General features: G+C 38.1%; 2 protein-coding genes across 4 annotated transcripts in view; both read right to left on the bottom strand.

Annotated features, from left to right (window-relative positions):
• The window catches only part of PODN (podocan), a 34,652-nt gene extending 31,069 nt beyond the window's left edge, over nucleotides 1-3,583 (bottom strand). The window contains exon 1 of the mRNA XM_070745879.1: nucleotides 3,391-3,583. The gene's annotated coding sequence lies outside the window, so the exon portion shown is untranslated. The remainder of the gene's footprint in view (nucleotides 1-3,390) is intronic.
• Nucleotides 3,584-10,682: 7,099 nt separating this feature from the next.
• Nucleotides 10,683-16,963, bottom strand: part of SCP2 (sterol carrier protein 2) — a 281,976-nt gene continuing 275,695 nt past the window's right edge. For all 3 annotated transcript variants that reach the window (XM_070745915.1, XM_070745914.1, XM_070745916.1), the window contains 3 exons: nucleotides 15,987-16,116; nucleotides 13,590-13,669; nucleotides 10,683-11,998 (listed from right to left, as the gene is read on the bottom strand). In XM_070745915.1, coding sequence (XP_070602016.1) covers nucleotides 11,903-11,998; nucleotides 13,590-13,669; nucleotides 15,987-16,116 — 306 coding nt within the window. In that variant the 3' untranslated portion in view covers nucleotides 10,683-11,902. The remainder of the gene's footprint in view (nucleotides 11,999-13,589; nucleotides 13,670-15,986; nucleotides 16,117-16,963) is intronic.

Raw genomic sequence — 16,963 nt, 5'->3', positions numbered from 1 at the left:
CGTTGTCCAAAGACAATTTCCATGGTCATGTAGCCAGCATGGCTAGATACCAAAGGCACATGGACTGATGTTATCTTCCCACCTATTAATCTACTTTCATTTGCATGCTTTTGAACTATATCTATAAAGCCCTATATGGCTTAAGGCCAGATTATCTACGGGACCATCTCTTGCCACATACCTCCCAGAGACCAATTAGAGCACACAGAGTTGGCCTCCTCCAGAAATGTAGATTGGGAGGGACCTCAGGGGAGAGCCTTCTCTGTTGCTGCCCCGGCTCTATGGAACCAATCCCCCCCCCCCCCCCCCCAATGTCCAAACTGCTCCCACCCTGCTGGCTTTTCATAACGCCACGAAGACCTGGCTATATCAACAACTAGCTTGACCACCTGTATGAATATGATTCTGTATGAATGGTATGTATGTATGTGTGTTGTTGAGTTGTTCTATTACTAGTTTTTAAATTAGGGTTTTAGATTTTTTTTTTTACTTTTTTTAATTGTTGTTTGTAATTCTATATGGCAATTTTATATTGTTGTAAGCAGCCCTGAATTTTTCAGGATTGGGCGGCATAGAAGTCAAATTAAGTAAGTAAGTAAGTAAGTAAGTAAGTAAGTAAGTAAGTAAGTAAGTAAGTAAGTAAGTAAGTAAGTAAGTAAACATACAAACAAACAAACAAACTGCTATACCTGGGGCAAAGTAAAGGGGGTTTACATACCCCATAGTATTTTGCTGTAGTGTACAACCCAGTCTGGACTATCAGCTCTCCAGCTGACAAGCTCAACTTCTTTAACCACTGAGCCATTGGGCCTCTAATTTCATTCTAAGTGACTGGAATAGCCACTTTCTAGAGCAACTGCTTTAATTTCAGATAGCGTTACATGCAGCCTTTTTGCTCCTTCCCATATTGGAAGTTGTTACTGTTTATGTGTCTTTGTATTGTTTCCTTTATGGAAGCAATGGTGCCCACACATGTCTGCCCAACATGTGGCAGAACATTTCGTCCCCATATAGGTCTTACTATCCACCTGTGGACACATCGCGTACAGCCCACAACCCATTAGATGTCAAGGTCTTCTTTGAACACGATGGCCGAACATCACTGTTTATGTGCACCATTTAAACAATAATTGTTTAGAATATTGAATTTGACTCAGGAATGCTGATTCAGGAATTCTGGGAGTTGAAGTCCACAGGACATAAAGGGACATAATTTCCCATCCTTGATCTAAACTTAATGGTATTATTATGCATCTTGTGTATACCAAATGTGTATTGCCTACATATGTATTCATAATAACCTTATAGAGCAGATTTTTCACTCCCAAGATTTAGGGTCCAACAACCTGTTATATTAATAAAATAATTGTTAGTAATTTCTTTGGAGATGTTTTCCACCATACCTCTCCCTTAACTTGATTTTTTTCCCAGTGCTTATTTTTTCAGAGTATGAACATTAAGAACAAACTAAAGAAAGATAATGTTTCAAAAACAAAATGTGTAATTTAATTTACTATGTTGAAAATCAGTCGATTGATAAAATCTTTGGCAGACTTAGATCTTTTCCTATCTTCCTCGTTGAAGGGTTACCACCTCCCTGAGTAAGCAAAAAGCTAAGTTATCATGATGTTTGCTTTCCATCTTGTTAATATCAAGCTTGTCTCTGATCTCTGTTTTCATTCACTGCAGAGTGAATTCTTCCTTTCAAAGTAAGAACTTAATAACTTAACATAAAACAACTAGTACACACCTTGAGGTTGCCCTTGGATGAAGTCAGAAAGTAGGAGACAGTTTTACTCAACACTGGTTTAGCTAAGGGTAACTGAAGTTTTTATTAGGAGCTGAAGACAAGATAAAAAACTACCTCATGGCAGAAAAATAAATATTAAAAAATAATTGTTCTCAAGGGCATGCTTGCAAATGAGCAAGTTCCAAAGTTCATAAATGTGTAATATTCTATTTCAAACAGAATATTATTGCCTCAAACCATGCAAGCCTTTTGATATGTCAGTTTATGTTCCACATTAGTGAGTTTTTTTCATAGACCTCCATAGGGTTTAATTCTAACTTCAATGTCAGAAACTGATCCAATCTATTTGTTGCCCACACTCCAATTTCAATAATTAGATCTTAAATGACTTTCATTATCAATAAAACTTCTGACATGTTATACTTCTTACTTTTTATTTATTTATTTGTCATACAAGTATTATTATTTATTATTATTATTTATTTATTAGATTTGTATGCCGCCCCTCTCCGTAGACTCGGGGTGGCTCACAACAATAACACAATATATAACAAATCTAATAATTAAAAGTCACTAAAAAGTATAGTATTTTAGTATGTTTTAACATAATATAAGTATAAAGTAGAGATAGAAAGGATAAAAAAAGACAGTAGGACAGGGACGGTAGGCACGAAGGTGCACTTATGCACGCCCATACTTGAAGGATGAGTATGTTTGTTTTTCTTTGATCTTTGTGTCTCAAATATGCATACACACACGCATCTTACTCATGCACATATATACAGTCTGTATAAAGAACAAATACATATGAATATACATCCTAAATACACACATGCATACATATACACAACATACACATACGTATAAATGGATGCAGTGTTGAAATGAAAAGTCACATGATAGGTTACTTAGATTTTTAAAAAATATAACAAAATAAGAGTTCCTTGTTTAAGAGTGTGTCTCTAGGCTCTGCTTGCAAAGAGCAAGATCTTCCTACTTTTGGCATTAATCTTTCCCTCCTCCGAAGCAACAGCAGCTCAGATACCTCTTGGGACATGCTTGGGATAAAGAAACATCTGGTAGGCTTCACAAAGCAGGTAATAGTATCAGACAAGTTATTCCAATTCCTGTTTTAGTTAAAAGAAAATATTGGGGTGATTTGCTTTTCAAAAACCAAGTTCAAAGCTTGTCCTCACTTCAAGCCTCTGCCAAGACCTCACCAAGGGTTGGCTAAGATCCTGTGACTCTCTACCAAGCTACTTTGAGTTACTAATTATGACGGGTACAACTTTTTCCCCCCAGGATCTAAAACAGAACCTCCACCAATCAAGTCATAGAATCTCTGTATCACTGGGGCTAGGAACGATGTCTGTATAGAGTGCTTGGATATGCAAGGAATTGTGTGAAAGCTGTCTCCTAGGGGTGGGGGAAGCTATTGGACATGCACAGAAAATGAAAACTTAATGACTCTGGTGCCTTCAGGCCTCTGCTTTGCCCCTTGTTGTTTCCTGTATCCCTTGCTCAGCATTATTAGATTATGCAGCTTTGGGTGTTCAGAATGATTTTTCCAAAGAGCCCCTGGCATTTAACATCTACAACAACCAGGCAACTAAAAAGTTAAAGTTCAGAAATAAACTCACCTCAACTTTGTGGACAGTGATGGAAGTGTCTGGGGGAAAAAATCTCTCTGGTCCCCCCCACCAAAGGCTCCGTTTGCTCATGCCATGGCAATTATACACGCCGAGTGCTGAACACTTTCCCCCTTTCCCGAATCAGAGGCTTTCCAGATGTGATCAGCACAACTAGAAAGGAAGGGGGGAAGAGAGGGGGGGAAGAGAGAGAGAGAGAAAGCAACTTCTCCACTAAAGAGAATTTCCTGTCCTTTTTTTTTTATGCAGCAAGGAATTTTCCAAAATCACCATATGGGAAAATGTAAGTGAACAGGCTGAAGAATGTGGGAAATGAAATATGAAAGCAATTCATAGCTATGATATGAATTCAGTGGCTTGCACACTCCCAGTCATTTTTATCAACATAAGCTGCGGGAATAATAAGCAAAATCTAAGAAAGAGCAGCCAATTTATCCTAGGCAGCCTAAGAAGTGAAGAAAATAATTCTTAGAGCCTTGACTTTTCCTAGTAGCATTGCCATTTGAATATTTTCTGATTTCTTAAATCTCAACCTTGATGCCAACTGACACAAATTACTTTGTATATGGATATGCTTCTTGAATGTAAACAAGGGAAGGTATCATTTGTCCCACTCGTTTTTATTGTCGCTTGGGGTTTTCCACTCCACTTGATATTCTCCTCAGTGGCAGGTTCACATATTTCACATGTACTGTATTTTTGGGAGTATAAGACATGTTTTTTTACCCCCAAAAGAGGGTTATAACCTGGGTGAGTCTTATACACTAAATGTAGCCCCACTAACCCAAAGACCTTGACCCTTTGGCCTCTGCCTCCCAGCAATTTACCTCCTTGCAGCAAAGAGTGCAGAGCCTGTTAAGACAACCAACTTATTATTACTACCAGACTTGAAATTTTGGGCTTAGAAAACCTAGAGCTACGTCGCCTTCGATCTGATCTGAATGTAATACAGATAGCTGGGAATTATGAGAGCTAAAATCACATACTTCTAAAAGTTTTGAGAAGAGTGGGTTGGGGAGAGGAGGATGAAATGGTAAGGGAAGAAAAACAAAGTGGACTTGAATTTTATTTTGCTATCTTTGGGGAACCATAGAATAAAGAGAAGGAGACAGTGAGGAAGCCTTAAGATTACTTTGAATTATGTGGGGAATACTTTGGCCACCTAATGAGAAGGAAGGACTCACTGGAGAAGAGCCTAAGAGAAGGTAGGAAAAGCAAGTAGGATGCTTGGCTGCATAGCTAGAGGTATAACAAGCAGGAAGAGGAAGATTGTTATCCCGCTATATAGAGTGCTGGTGAGACCACATTTGGAATACTGTGTTCAGTTCTCGAGACCTCACCTACAAAAAGATATTGACAAAATTGAACAGGTCCAAAGACGGGATACAAGAATGGTGGAAGGTCTTAAGCATAAAACGTATCAGGAAAAACTTCATGAACTCAATCTGTATAGTCTGGAAGATGGAAGGAAAAGGGGGGACATGATCGAAACATTTAAATATGTTAAAGGGTTAAATAAGGTCCAGGAGGGAAGTGTTTTTAATAGAAAAGTGAACACAAGAACAAGGGGGACACAATCTGAAGTTAGTTGGGGGAAAGATCAAAAGCAACATGAGAAAATATGATTTTACTGAAAGAGTAGTAGATCCTTGGAACAAACTTCCAGCAGACGTGGTTGGTAAATCCAAAGTAACTGAATTTAAACATGCCTGGGATAAACATATATCCATCCTAAGATAAAATACAGGAAATAGTATAAGGGCAGACTAGATGGATCATGAGATCTTTTTCTGCCGTCAGTCTTCTGTGTTTCTAATATTGGGAAAGATTGAGGAAAAAGAAGAAGGGGACGACAGAGAATGAGGTGGCTGGATGAAGTCAGTGAAGCAGTCAGCGTGAGCTTAAATGGACTCTAGGGAATGATAGATGTTGACAACAATGTTGTCCTCCAACGTTGCCGGAGGGTCGTGATCAGTATTGAGTTGCTAGCTGGTATGGGGACTGGTAGTGAAAATGGAGCTGCGGGTGCAGCTTTGCATAGATGGCATGCGCAAGAAGTAAAATCTCACGAGAGAACGCTTGCGTGTGCAAGATTTTGACATTTTTTTGCTTTTGTGCATGTCGTCTTTTGAGATTTTACATGCATGCTGGCGATGCAGAGCTGTGCGCACATTGTTCCAGTAACGGAGGTAAGTAGCATCCCCCACCTGGTCATGATGGGTCGGACACGATTTCATAACTAACAACAACAAATGGGGGGGGGGTTTGTCATATCTGTCACTTACAGTATTTCTGCCATCCAAAGTAATTTGCTGAGATGGCTATAGGACTCAAACAAACAAATAAATAATAGAAATCTCAAGAACCTGATGGTGTGAGAGAAAGAGATTTTCCACGCAAGAAGTTTGAATTGCTCCCAGACTGGTTTCATATCCTGTGATCTCACACTGTACTTTTTCTTCACTTTCCTCCAAACGGCAGCGGGCAACAAGAAAAAGCTTGGCCTAAAATCTAAGGGGGAGGAAGTGAAATTGATGTAAGTTCTGTTAGTTCTTCCCTTTCTCTTTGGCCAGGAATGTGCACCACACAAAAAGCAAACTTATGACTTGGTTTATTTTTATTTCATATATTCCCATTTTTTATTTACAAGATTTATAAACCTTCACAAACCAGACATTCTAAGCAATGTGCATAATTAGAATGCAGTACAGAGTAACAATACATCAATCAATCAATAACAGGAATGGCAAACATATTCCTCCTGCTCAGAGGTGAGTTCTTAACGGTTCTAACCGGTTCTATAGAACCGTTAGTAAACTGGTGATGATGTCATGGAGCCAGTTCTATCAGTGCCAGTCTGTAGGCGCCGCCATCTTGGATTTTGGCTCTGCATATGCACATAAGGTAATTTTTTTATTATGTTCTGGGAATAGACATGCATGTGCAAAACATGCACTTCCATCCCGAGGCAAACTGGTAGGGAAGGTAAGTAGAACCCATCTCTGCTCCCACTGCTTAATTAAGCCTGAATGTAGCTCCAAAAAGGCATATGACAGCAGTCATTGGAGAGGAGCAGCTACTAAGAAAGATGATCTATATGCTCTTCTGTTGTATTCTGAATAATTGTGAAACTTCAAGCAGGAACTCTCCTTTTATTTGGATCTGGTAGACAGAATACACTTGGAAAGGCGATCGCTAAGACTCTGAGCCTTCTAAGGATTGATAGATAAAAGCCAGTTCCCAAGCTGCTTTTTCAAAAGGCAACTGGAATTTCTTCCTTTTTTCTTTGAAAGAAAAGTCTTCGGTGAGGGGCGGCATACAAATCTAATAAATTATTATTATTATTATTATCATTATCATTATTATAAAATGTTTCGCTTATCATCCAAGGAGCTTCTTCAGATGTTCTTGGATGAGAAGTGAAACATTTTGAAGAAAAAGAACAAGGAAGTCAAATTCCCTTTTGAAAAAGATTTTGCACTTCACTCTGGGCCCCGACCAATCCAGTTTGGCGATGTCATCGTGATGTCACCAATGGGTCGCTGCCGGTACTCACAAACCAGTCTGAACCAGGAGGAATCCACCCCTGGCCTTGCCAGTTTGGCATCTCATTGACCACCACAAAGTTATGTCCTAGCTTTTGAAACTATATACTGTATACTAAGATGCTTGCTTCTGATTGTTTGTGGAATATATAATATATAGCCTCTCAGGTATCTGCTAGTGTAGTATTTAAATTATTGTTATGAAATCTTTACACCCCATAAAGAGAATGAATCAAGGGCAGAGGATGAGAATACATAACATTTTATGGAACAAAGTGTATTAGGATTGCAGAGATAATCCTCATTTATTGGATTTCCTAGGTACAGTCCTCCTTCCTCGTATTTGTCCTAAATTTTTAGATAATAATAATAATATTATTATTATTTATTGGATTTGTATGCCGCCCCTCTCCGCAGACTCAGGGCGGCTAACAACAGCAGTAAAACAGTACAACAAAATCCAATACTAAAAAAGCAGTTAAAAACCCATTGTATAAAGACCAATCATACATACAAACATACCATACATAAAATTGTGAAAGCCTAGGGGGAAAGTGTATCTTAGTTCCCCCATGCCTGGCGGCAGAGGTGGGTCTTAAGCAGCTTACGAAAGGCAAGGAGGGTGGGGGCAATTCTAATCTCTGGGGGGAGTTGGTTCCAGAGGGTCGGGGCCGCCACAGAGAAGGCTCTTCCTCTGGGTCCCGCCAAGCGACATTGTTTGGTTGACAGGACCCGGAGAAGACCCACTCTGTGGGACCTAACTGGTCGCTGGGATTCATGCGGCAGAAGGCGGTCCGGGAGATATTCTGGCCCGGTGCCATTAAGGGCTTTATAGGTCATAACCAACACTTTGAATTGTGACCGGAAACTGATCGGCAACCAATGCAGACTGCGGAGTGTTGGAGAAACAATTAAGTTTAGATTATGTTGAAAGTGTTTTTGTATTGTACAGTGATCCCTCGATTATCGCGTGGGTTACATTCCAAGACCTCCTGCGATAATCGATTTTCCGCGATATAGCGGCGCGGAAGTAAAAACACCATCTGCGCATGCGCGCCCTTTTTCCATGGTCGCGCAAGGGCTTGCAGGTGGAGGCGGGGAGCGACGAAAGTGCGGAAGCCGACAAAGATTGCTTTGAATGTCGGCTGCCCCCGCCCCCCCAGCACCCGCCCGCCGTTTAATGATTAAGTGAAAGCCAACTTGGAATGAAGGACGCATGAATTGAACCATTTATAACTGGGATCAGCAATGTTCAAAAACAAAGCCCTACATGGCATCGGACCAGAGTACTTGCAGGACCGCCTTCTGCCACATGATTCCCAGCGACCGTCAACTAGACAATGTCACAGGGGAAGAGCCTTCTCTGTGGCGGCCCCGGCCCTCTGGAATCAGCTTCCCCCAGAGATTCACGCTGCCCCCACCCTCCTCACCTTCCGCAAGGGTCTAAAGGGTCTAAAGACTCATCTATGCCGCCAGGCTTTGCGCTATTACTCTAGCCCCCTGGCCAACGAGTGTAGATATGTCTGCTGTTTGAATGGGAATGAGTGATTTTTAAATGTTATTAGGGTTTTAAAGTAATTTATTATTTATTTATTTATTATTTAGATTTGTATGCTGCCCCTCTCCGAGGACTCAGGGCAGCTCACAGCAGAAAAAAACAAATCATAAATAATCTGAATACATTTAAAACATTTAAGATTTAAAAAGAAACCCCTTATAGTACATACACACTCACAAGCATACCATACACAATTTAAACATGCCCAGGGGGAGATGTCTTAGTTCCCCCATGCCTGACGGCAAATTAGCTAAATTAATTGGATTTTAGATATTTGTACTGTACATTGTGTTTCCCGATATGTTGTAAGCCGCCCTGAGTCCTCGGAGAGATACAGCATATAAACAAACAAACAAACAAACAAACAAACAAAAATAAAATAAATAAATAAATAAATAAAATTAAAAGTGACAAAATTCCTGAGTTATTCAAGGAAGAATTTCTTGCACATATAACTGTTTTGGTTAAAAAAAAACATATACTGTATAAAGGTGAGTTAGCGCCACCTAGAGATATTGTATTATGCTGAGCACAGCTTCATACTAAGTATCATTTGTGGAATTATTTTAGAGACAAAATAAAGGTTCTATTTACAGCTTGCTTCAGGAAATATAGTAGAGTGTATGTGGCAGTGTTCTTAAGTCATTATTCTGATCACAGTTTAATGCATTTTTAAACCATATGCCACTTTGCTCTAGATTTTGGACAGAAAAACCAATTTAGTGAACTTTAAAGTTTAAAGTAAAATGAGAAAATATACTAAATATTTAGTTGCTCCCATGCTATGGGGGGTATTGGGCAGCAAGGAATCTCCAGCAATTTTAGTCTTGGGCAAGTATTTCAGTGTCTTTTCCATGTGATATTTAGTCTTCCACGATTTCGATCCACAATTTCATAAAATCATGATTCCATCACGTTAAATATTTACAGTACATATATTGCACATTAGCTGTATAAGGAGAATTCTTGCTTAATCTGTGTCTGAAAATGATGAAACCCCAGTCTTCTATCTTTTTCCGGGTAGGATGAATTTATCAGCTAATGTTGATGAAAGTTATAGTTTAATGCAGGGGTTCCCAACCCACAGACAAGCAACTCTGCAGCCCAACAGGAATCAGGCTGTATAAGCAAAGCCTAATCTGCACATGAACAAGGTCCGGGCAGTGTGCAAAACTGTAGAAAAACTGCCCTCCATGGAACCATTCCCTGGTCTAACATAGTGTTTCTCAACCATAACCATCTACATATCTTAATATATTATTAATATATGTTCCCAAATCTATAGCATACTATAAAAACATTCAAAGAAAATTAGAGAGATCACATACACAGGAGTATCCTATAAAATTATTTTGGTAGAAGTGTTATTAAATGTACAGAGGTATCTAAAGTGTGAAAGGTTTTAGATATACTGTACAGTGGTACCTCTACTTAAGAACACCTCTACTTATGAACTTTTCTAGATAAGAACCGGGTGTTCAATTTTTATTTTTTTTTTGTCTCTTCTCAAGAACCATTTTCCACTTAAAAACCCGAGTCTCTGAAACTGTAAAGGCAGGGAGAAGCTTCCGTGGGGCCTGTCTAGGAATCTCTTGGGAGGAAATAGGGTCGGGAAAGACAGGGAGAAACCTCTGTGGGGCCTCTATAGGAATGTCCTGGGAGGAAATAAGGCCAGAAAAGGCAGGAAGAAGCCTCTGTGGGGCCTCTCTAGGAATCTCCTGGGAGGAAACAGGCCTGGAAAAGACAAGGAGAAGCTTCCATAAGGCCTCTCTAGGAATCTCCTGCGAGGAAAAAGGGCCTCCACCCTCCCTGTGGTTTCCTCAATCGCATGCATTATTTGCTTTTACATTGGGAAAAATTGCTTCTTCTTACAAACCTTTCTACTTAAGAACCTGGTCACAGAACGAATTACGTTCGTAAATAGAGGTACCACTGTACTTTTTACTCTTGACCATTACTTTGTTTTAAAAGCCTGCATTAGTTTTTGTTTTAAGCAGGATACTCCATAAATTGTAACACCAATCTTTTAACCTATAAAAATACATGATTTTTATTTCAATATGCAAAACAACCCTTTTCCATTGTGCAAAGTGTTGCTTTCGTGCTTAACATGACTAAATTATACTACTTCTGAGTGTTCCGTATGATAAATATGAAAAAAAAGAAACCACAAATGCAAACAGATTTGATTTAAATTTACTAAGAAAGTTGCAGAACAGAATACATTACCTCCAACCGGAATGGATTAAAAAAATAGCATATTATAAAGGAATTTATTAAAGAATCACCAGTTTCCTTATCTAAGTATATCATAATTAAACCAATTAAGTGTTTAAAAAGTATTTCTTTGTTTTTATAAATATGCAGAAAAGCACTGCAATATTAATTACAGCTAGTGCTGTCTTATTTAGTTCCATTAATGCAAACAAATTGACTTCTCTAATCCGATCCTTGCAAGTTAGGAAACAGCAAATTGTTTTAGATAGTAACATCCAAAGAAAAGTATACTTAATTCTTTTCAACTATGGGAACTTTGGACTTCTTCAATACTTCTCTGAGAATTCCAAATCACCTTTGGGGGGAAAAAAGGGTTGTGCAAAGCCATTTGTGATATGTCAGTGGGTTTTATATGCAAATATATGTACAATAGTACCTCCAGATACGAGTTTAATTCGTTCCAGAAGGGAGCTTGTATGTCGAACAACTCGTATCTGGAACAAATGTCTTTAGTCTTTGTTTTTCCCTGCCGAGATAACCAGAAGCAAGGATTCTTGCGCCACCTAGTGGACGCTCGGCTCGTATCCCGAATTTGAGCTCGGGTCTCAAAAAGAAATTTCTCTCCCCTCGTGCCTTGTATCTTGGAATACTCGCATGTGGAGCAGCTCGTATCTAGAGGTACTACTGTATATATCTGTCATAATAAATGGGGTGAGGTAGAGAAATCTCTCTACTTGGTCTTGCCTAAAATGGCTCAGTAGATTCCAGCCGAAATACAAGGGTTTCTCTTAATCGGCTGTAACAAGTATATTTAAAAAAATTAAACTGTGGAGACATTTTTGCCAAGAAACCACATTTTCTTTCCTGCTGCTCTTCTTAGTGTTAAAAATTGTACAAAAAAATATAGCCAACTAATCTCTCATTTTGCACATTGAAAACTAATTTTGGAAGGGTTTGCATCAGAATGTTACGTACCACATGGTCTTGGATACTTTAATATTAATATTTAACCGACTTTTTAATAGTTTTATTGGAAGGCAATGCCAAAATTTCAATTAAACAAATGCTTTAAAAAAGTCAAATACACGTATTTGAAGAACATTCTACTTCCAACATCTAGTTCCAGCCTAGTTCTTAAGGAACTTGTTTTCCAAGTTTCATTCCATCTCAAAGTCAGAGTGGCTCAAAGCTTGGCTTTTTCTGCTTGGAGCTGTAGATTTTGTAGCTTCATGGCCATGCCCATATTCCCAGAAATTTTTAACTTCCCTTGAAAGAAAGCCTAGATTTAAAAAAAAACCAGAATTACATTTCATCTGTTAATGTATTCATTCAATTCTAAATAAAATGTCTTCTAAGATCACGCCTTAGTTTGAGGCTAAATACCGTATTTTTCGGTGTTTAAGATGAACCTTTTTCCTCCCTAAAAGAGACTGATAATTTGAGTGTGTCTTATACTCTGAATGTAGCTTTGTTTTCAGCCCTAACTAGCTGCTAACGATCTTCCCATCTCTTACCTTGCAAGGTCTTCCATTGTTTCTCTCTGCGAATAATGTTTTCTAAGCCCTAAGTCTTTGCATGGGTTTTTTTTTCATTATTCTAACTTGCTCTGAGTAAGTTTCTTTCCAGCCCTAATCAGATGCTAACGATGTTCCCAGCTCTTACCAGCTTGCAAGCTCTTTTATTGTTACTCTCTGCCAATAATGTTTTCCAAATCCTGTCTGCTTTTTTTTTGCATTCTTTATTTGCTCCAAATGTTTCTTTGCAGCCCAAACCAGGTGCTAATGATGTTCCCAGCTCTTACCGGCTTGAAAGCTCTTTTATTGTTACTCTCTGCCAATAATGTTTTCCAAGTCCTGTCTTTGATTTTTTTTTTTTCATTCTCTATTTGCTCCAAATGTTTCTTTCCAGCCCTAACCAGGTACTAATGATGTTCCCAGCTCTTACCGGCTTGCAAGCTCTTTCATTGTTACTCTCTCAGAATAATTTTTAAAGCTTTTAACCAGGGGATAAAATAATGTGTTGAAGCTGACCAGACTAAGGATGCTAGCCTGATGAATACCTGGTAAGCAGATTCTTTACCCTATTTTCCTCCCCCAAAACTAAGGTGGGTCTTATATTCCGGTGCGTCTTATACTCCGAAAAACATGGTAGGTAGTTTTATTTTAAGATTAATCTTTTTCAAGCATGTATAAATCCATCTACAGATCTAAATTACTTAAATGGGAGATGAAGCAAATAATTTGATAATTATACATCTTTAGGCAAAATAATTTTTCAGTGAGGTCTGGATTCAAAAGTAATTTTGACCATAATTAATCTAAAATCATAACTGACAGCAGAGGGATTTAAAAAAGAATTTTGTTCAGAATAATGAAAATTCTATTTACTCTTTATTTGTTGCCAACTTAAAATTGTATTAAAAATGTATTTATTGAGACTTCCGGGAAAGAAAGTGCAGTGAACATTTTTAGTTTTTAAATTTCTTTTCTATATCTTCTAAGGAGAATTAGAAGAGAATTAAAAATTCTAAATAATTTTTTAAAAATTATTTTCTTTTTAAATTTTTACCTTCACTAAAATTCACTATTTTTTTAAAAAAAGCAAAATGTATTTATGGAACTAAATGTGGATCACATTTAAGCGAAGTTGAACTAAACTGGAGTCCCTCTTCAAAAGCGATACAGAAATGTGAAAAGCAAATAAAATAAATAAGCATGTACTCCTAACATCTAGAATTAATTTATCTGTCATTTAATCTAAAATAAATGAGAGGGGAAAATAGGGCAAGCTGTTTTCATTAATCCTCTGCGATAAAGCACGGTAATAGAGATATTGAAAATAAAATATGATTTATTTTGCTTTTTACTTACGGTCTGAGGATTCATCTTTCCTGTCATCAGTGATAGCAAATCATCATCACTCATTGAAATTGTACAGTCAGCTTTCTTATCTATAGTGGCCAGAAAAAGTATATTTGAAGCATTGAACAGGGCACTAATTACTAAAACATGATCTTTGTTTTGGGGGATATTCTACTTTCTAATTATGGTTGACTCAGTAAAAGTATAATATCAAAGGTTCATATTGATGGCAGACAAGTCAAAATTATAGCTGATAATGTCACGACAGAAAAGTTGTTAAAGGTAGTCCTCGACTTACAACCATTTGCTTAAGGAAAAGTGTTCGGAAACTTCAGATCGTGCAAAATGCAGCTGCGAGAGCAGTCATGGGCTTACCTAGGTATGCCCATGTTTCATCATCACTCCGCAGTCTGCATTGGCTGCCGATCAGTTTCCGGTCACAATTCAAAGTGTTGGTTATGACCTTTAAAGCCCTTCATGGCATTGGACCAGAATATCTCCGAGACCGCCTCCTGCCGCACGAATCCCAGCGACCGATTAGGTCCCACAGAGTGGGCCTTCTCTGGGTCCCATCAACTAAACAATGTCAGTTGGCGGGCCCCAGGGGAAGAGCCTTCTCTGTGGCGGCACCGGCCCTCTGGAACCAACTCCCCCCGGAGATTAGGACTGCCCCTACTCTTCCTGCCTTCCGTAAACTCCTTAAAACCCACCTTTGCCGTCAGGCATGGGGGAATTGAAACATCTCCCCCTGGGCATGTTTAATTTATGCATGGTATGTCTGTGTGTGCGTCTGTTAGCATATGGGGTTTTTTAAATATTTAAATATTTTTAAATTTGTCTGTTTACTTATGATTTGTTTCTACATGTTGTGAGCCGCCCCGAGTCTTCGGAGAGGGGCGGCATACAAATCTAAGTAATAAATAAATAAATAAATAAATATATGAAGTTACAACAGCACTGGGAAAAAAAGGGGCTTATGAACGTTTTTCATACGACTGGTGCTGTATCCCCACAGTCATGTGATCAAAATTTGGATGCTTGGCAACCAGTTCATATTTTTAACGGTTGCCTGGGGTCACGTGAAAACCTTTTGAGAACTTCTGACAAGCAAAGTCAATGGGGAAGCCAAATTCATTTTACAACCCTTTACTAACTTGCAACTGCAGTAGTTCACTTAACAACTGTGTCAAAGAAGGTTATAAAATAAGCAAAAGGTATTTAACACCTGCCTTGTTTATCAACAAAAAATGTGGGCTCAATTGTGGTCGTGAATCAACCTATAGTAAAAAAAATAACCATTGACAGAGTCTGGGCTATATATTATTCCAGGTCATATTACTCAATTTATAGAATAACTTTGAATAAAATAATAATAATAATTTATATATTGTAAAAAGCGAAATATTTATACGATCTGAAGAGAAACCAGCAGTATACTTTATTATGTTATGTTGTTGCTTGCATATCTTCAGCTTTTTTTTCTCTGTGTGTTTTAAATGTAAATAACTAATAAAGATATTTTTTATTTAAAAAAATAATAATTTATATATTGTATTGAAAGACCAGTTTAGGAGCAGATAATCATGTACACAATCCATGTAATTGCTAGGAGTCAAGAATGACTTGATGACATATAATAAATAAGATGATTCAACATTCTTAAATAAGATGATTCAACATAATAAATAAGATGATTCAACACAGCAAGAAAAATTTAGATTGAGGAATATAACTTTTCAGGGGTTTATACCTATATTTGATCTTTCAATGTTACAGTAGCAGATGTACTCAAAAAAGTTAAGCGGGGCCAGAAATATATAAAAAATTGATCAAATTTAGGTATGGTTAAATTCAAATATAATATGCTGCAGTTTGTATTGATAACTTGTGTATTAATATTATTTTCTTTCTATCACTTACAAAATTATAAACCAATAGAACCTTTTAGTAGGGATAGGTGACCACAAACAAAACTTTGGTGGTCTACATTTAAAAATGTTGGTTGCCTACTTGAATTTTGCGTGAAAACTGGCAGCATTATCATCAATAGCACTTTTCATAACATAACCAACAGACAGGCAGAAAAGCCAACAATGCTGTATCCAAAAGTGAAAGGAAAAAGAGAACATAACTAAAATATTTCAAACATTTTCTTCTGCCCTAGATTTCAGATGCAGGTATTTTAAAATTGGAATTTGCAAGAAATTTGTTAAGAATGCATAGCTTATATTACTTTTCATGTTTATTAAAAAATGCATCACAATACATTCATTTACTTGCAGATCTAATGATACATTCTCCAATTATGCCCATCCCTATAGTTCATCCATACCCATTGTACATAATTTGTTACCCTTTTAATCACACAGCCTAAGATTTTTATTTTTTTTTTAAAATGTCACTCACCAGTGTTAGTATCCACACAGCCTTTACCATTCTTCACATCGACTACCCATGTAGCTTCTTTCCCCTCAGGACCATCTTTTACTTTAAAGGCAAAAATGCCGCCAATTTTCTTGACATACTGTTCTCCCTCCTGTAATCATAATATAAAAGTTACAATCATTAAAATATGATCTTAATCTGACCGGGTGTGACATATTTTCAACATGCTAAAGCCTTGTAGACATTTATTTGATTTATATGCCACCCAATCCTAAAGGTATTAACAAATTCCTCGTTAATCTGAGTGAATGATTCCAAACAACATTATACAGTGGTACCTCTACTTAAGAACGCCTCTACTTAAGAACTTTTCTAGATAAAAACCGGGCGTTCAAGATTTTTTTTTGCCTCTTCTTAAGAACCATTTTCTACTTAAGGACCGAGCCCGGAAATTTGAGAGCGGCGTGAAGGTCCAGCCAGTTTCCTGCCATTCCGCCTTTAATCCCGGCCATCTTGGGCTTTTCTGGGCTGCCAGAAGACCCTTTTGGTGGCGCTTAAGGGGGCTTGGCAGCCCAGAGCAAACGGAGCATTTTCCTTTCCCATGGCGTTTGGAGAGGGAATAAAACACTTCGCTGTGGTGATTCCCTCGCCCTGCATCCCATACACCCGGCACAAGGTTGCCTCCTGGAGCATCTGGGCACGGAAAGGCAAAAGGGGGAGCTCACCTCACCTTCTTCCTTCGGCAGCGACTGTCCTCCTCCCCCTCCCTTTTTCCTCCTCCCCCTCCCACCCAAATTCCGAGCTTTTATTTCTTTCTTATTGAGTTTGCACACATTATTTGCTTTTACATTGATTCCTATGAGAAAAAATGCTTCTACAGTAGAACCCCGACTTACGAGACTAATTGGTTCCGGAAGGAGGCTCGTAAGTCGGAACGCTCGTATGACGAAACATTGTTTCCCATAGGAAACAATGTAAAGTCAATTAATCCGTGCAAC

Source organism: Erythrolamprus reginae, chromosome 3 (assembly GCF_031021105.1).
Source record: "Erythrolamprus reginae isolate rEryReg1 chromosome 3, rEryReg1.hap1, whole genome shotgun sequence".
NCBI lineage: Eukaryota > Metazoa > Chordata > Lepidosauria > Squamata > Dipsadidae > Erythrolamprus > Erythrolamprus reginae.
This window is presented reverse-complemented; position numbering and strand designations above follow the sequence as displayed.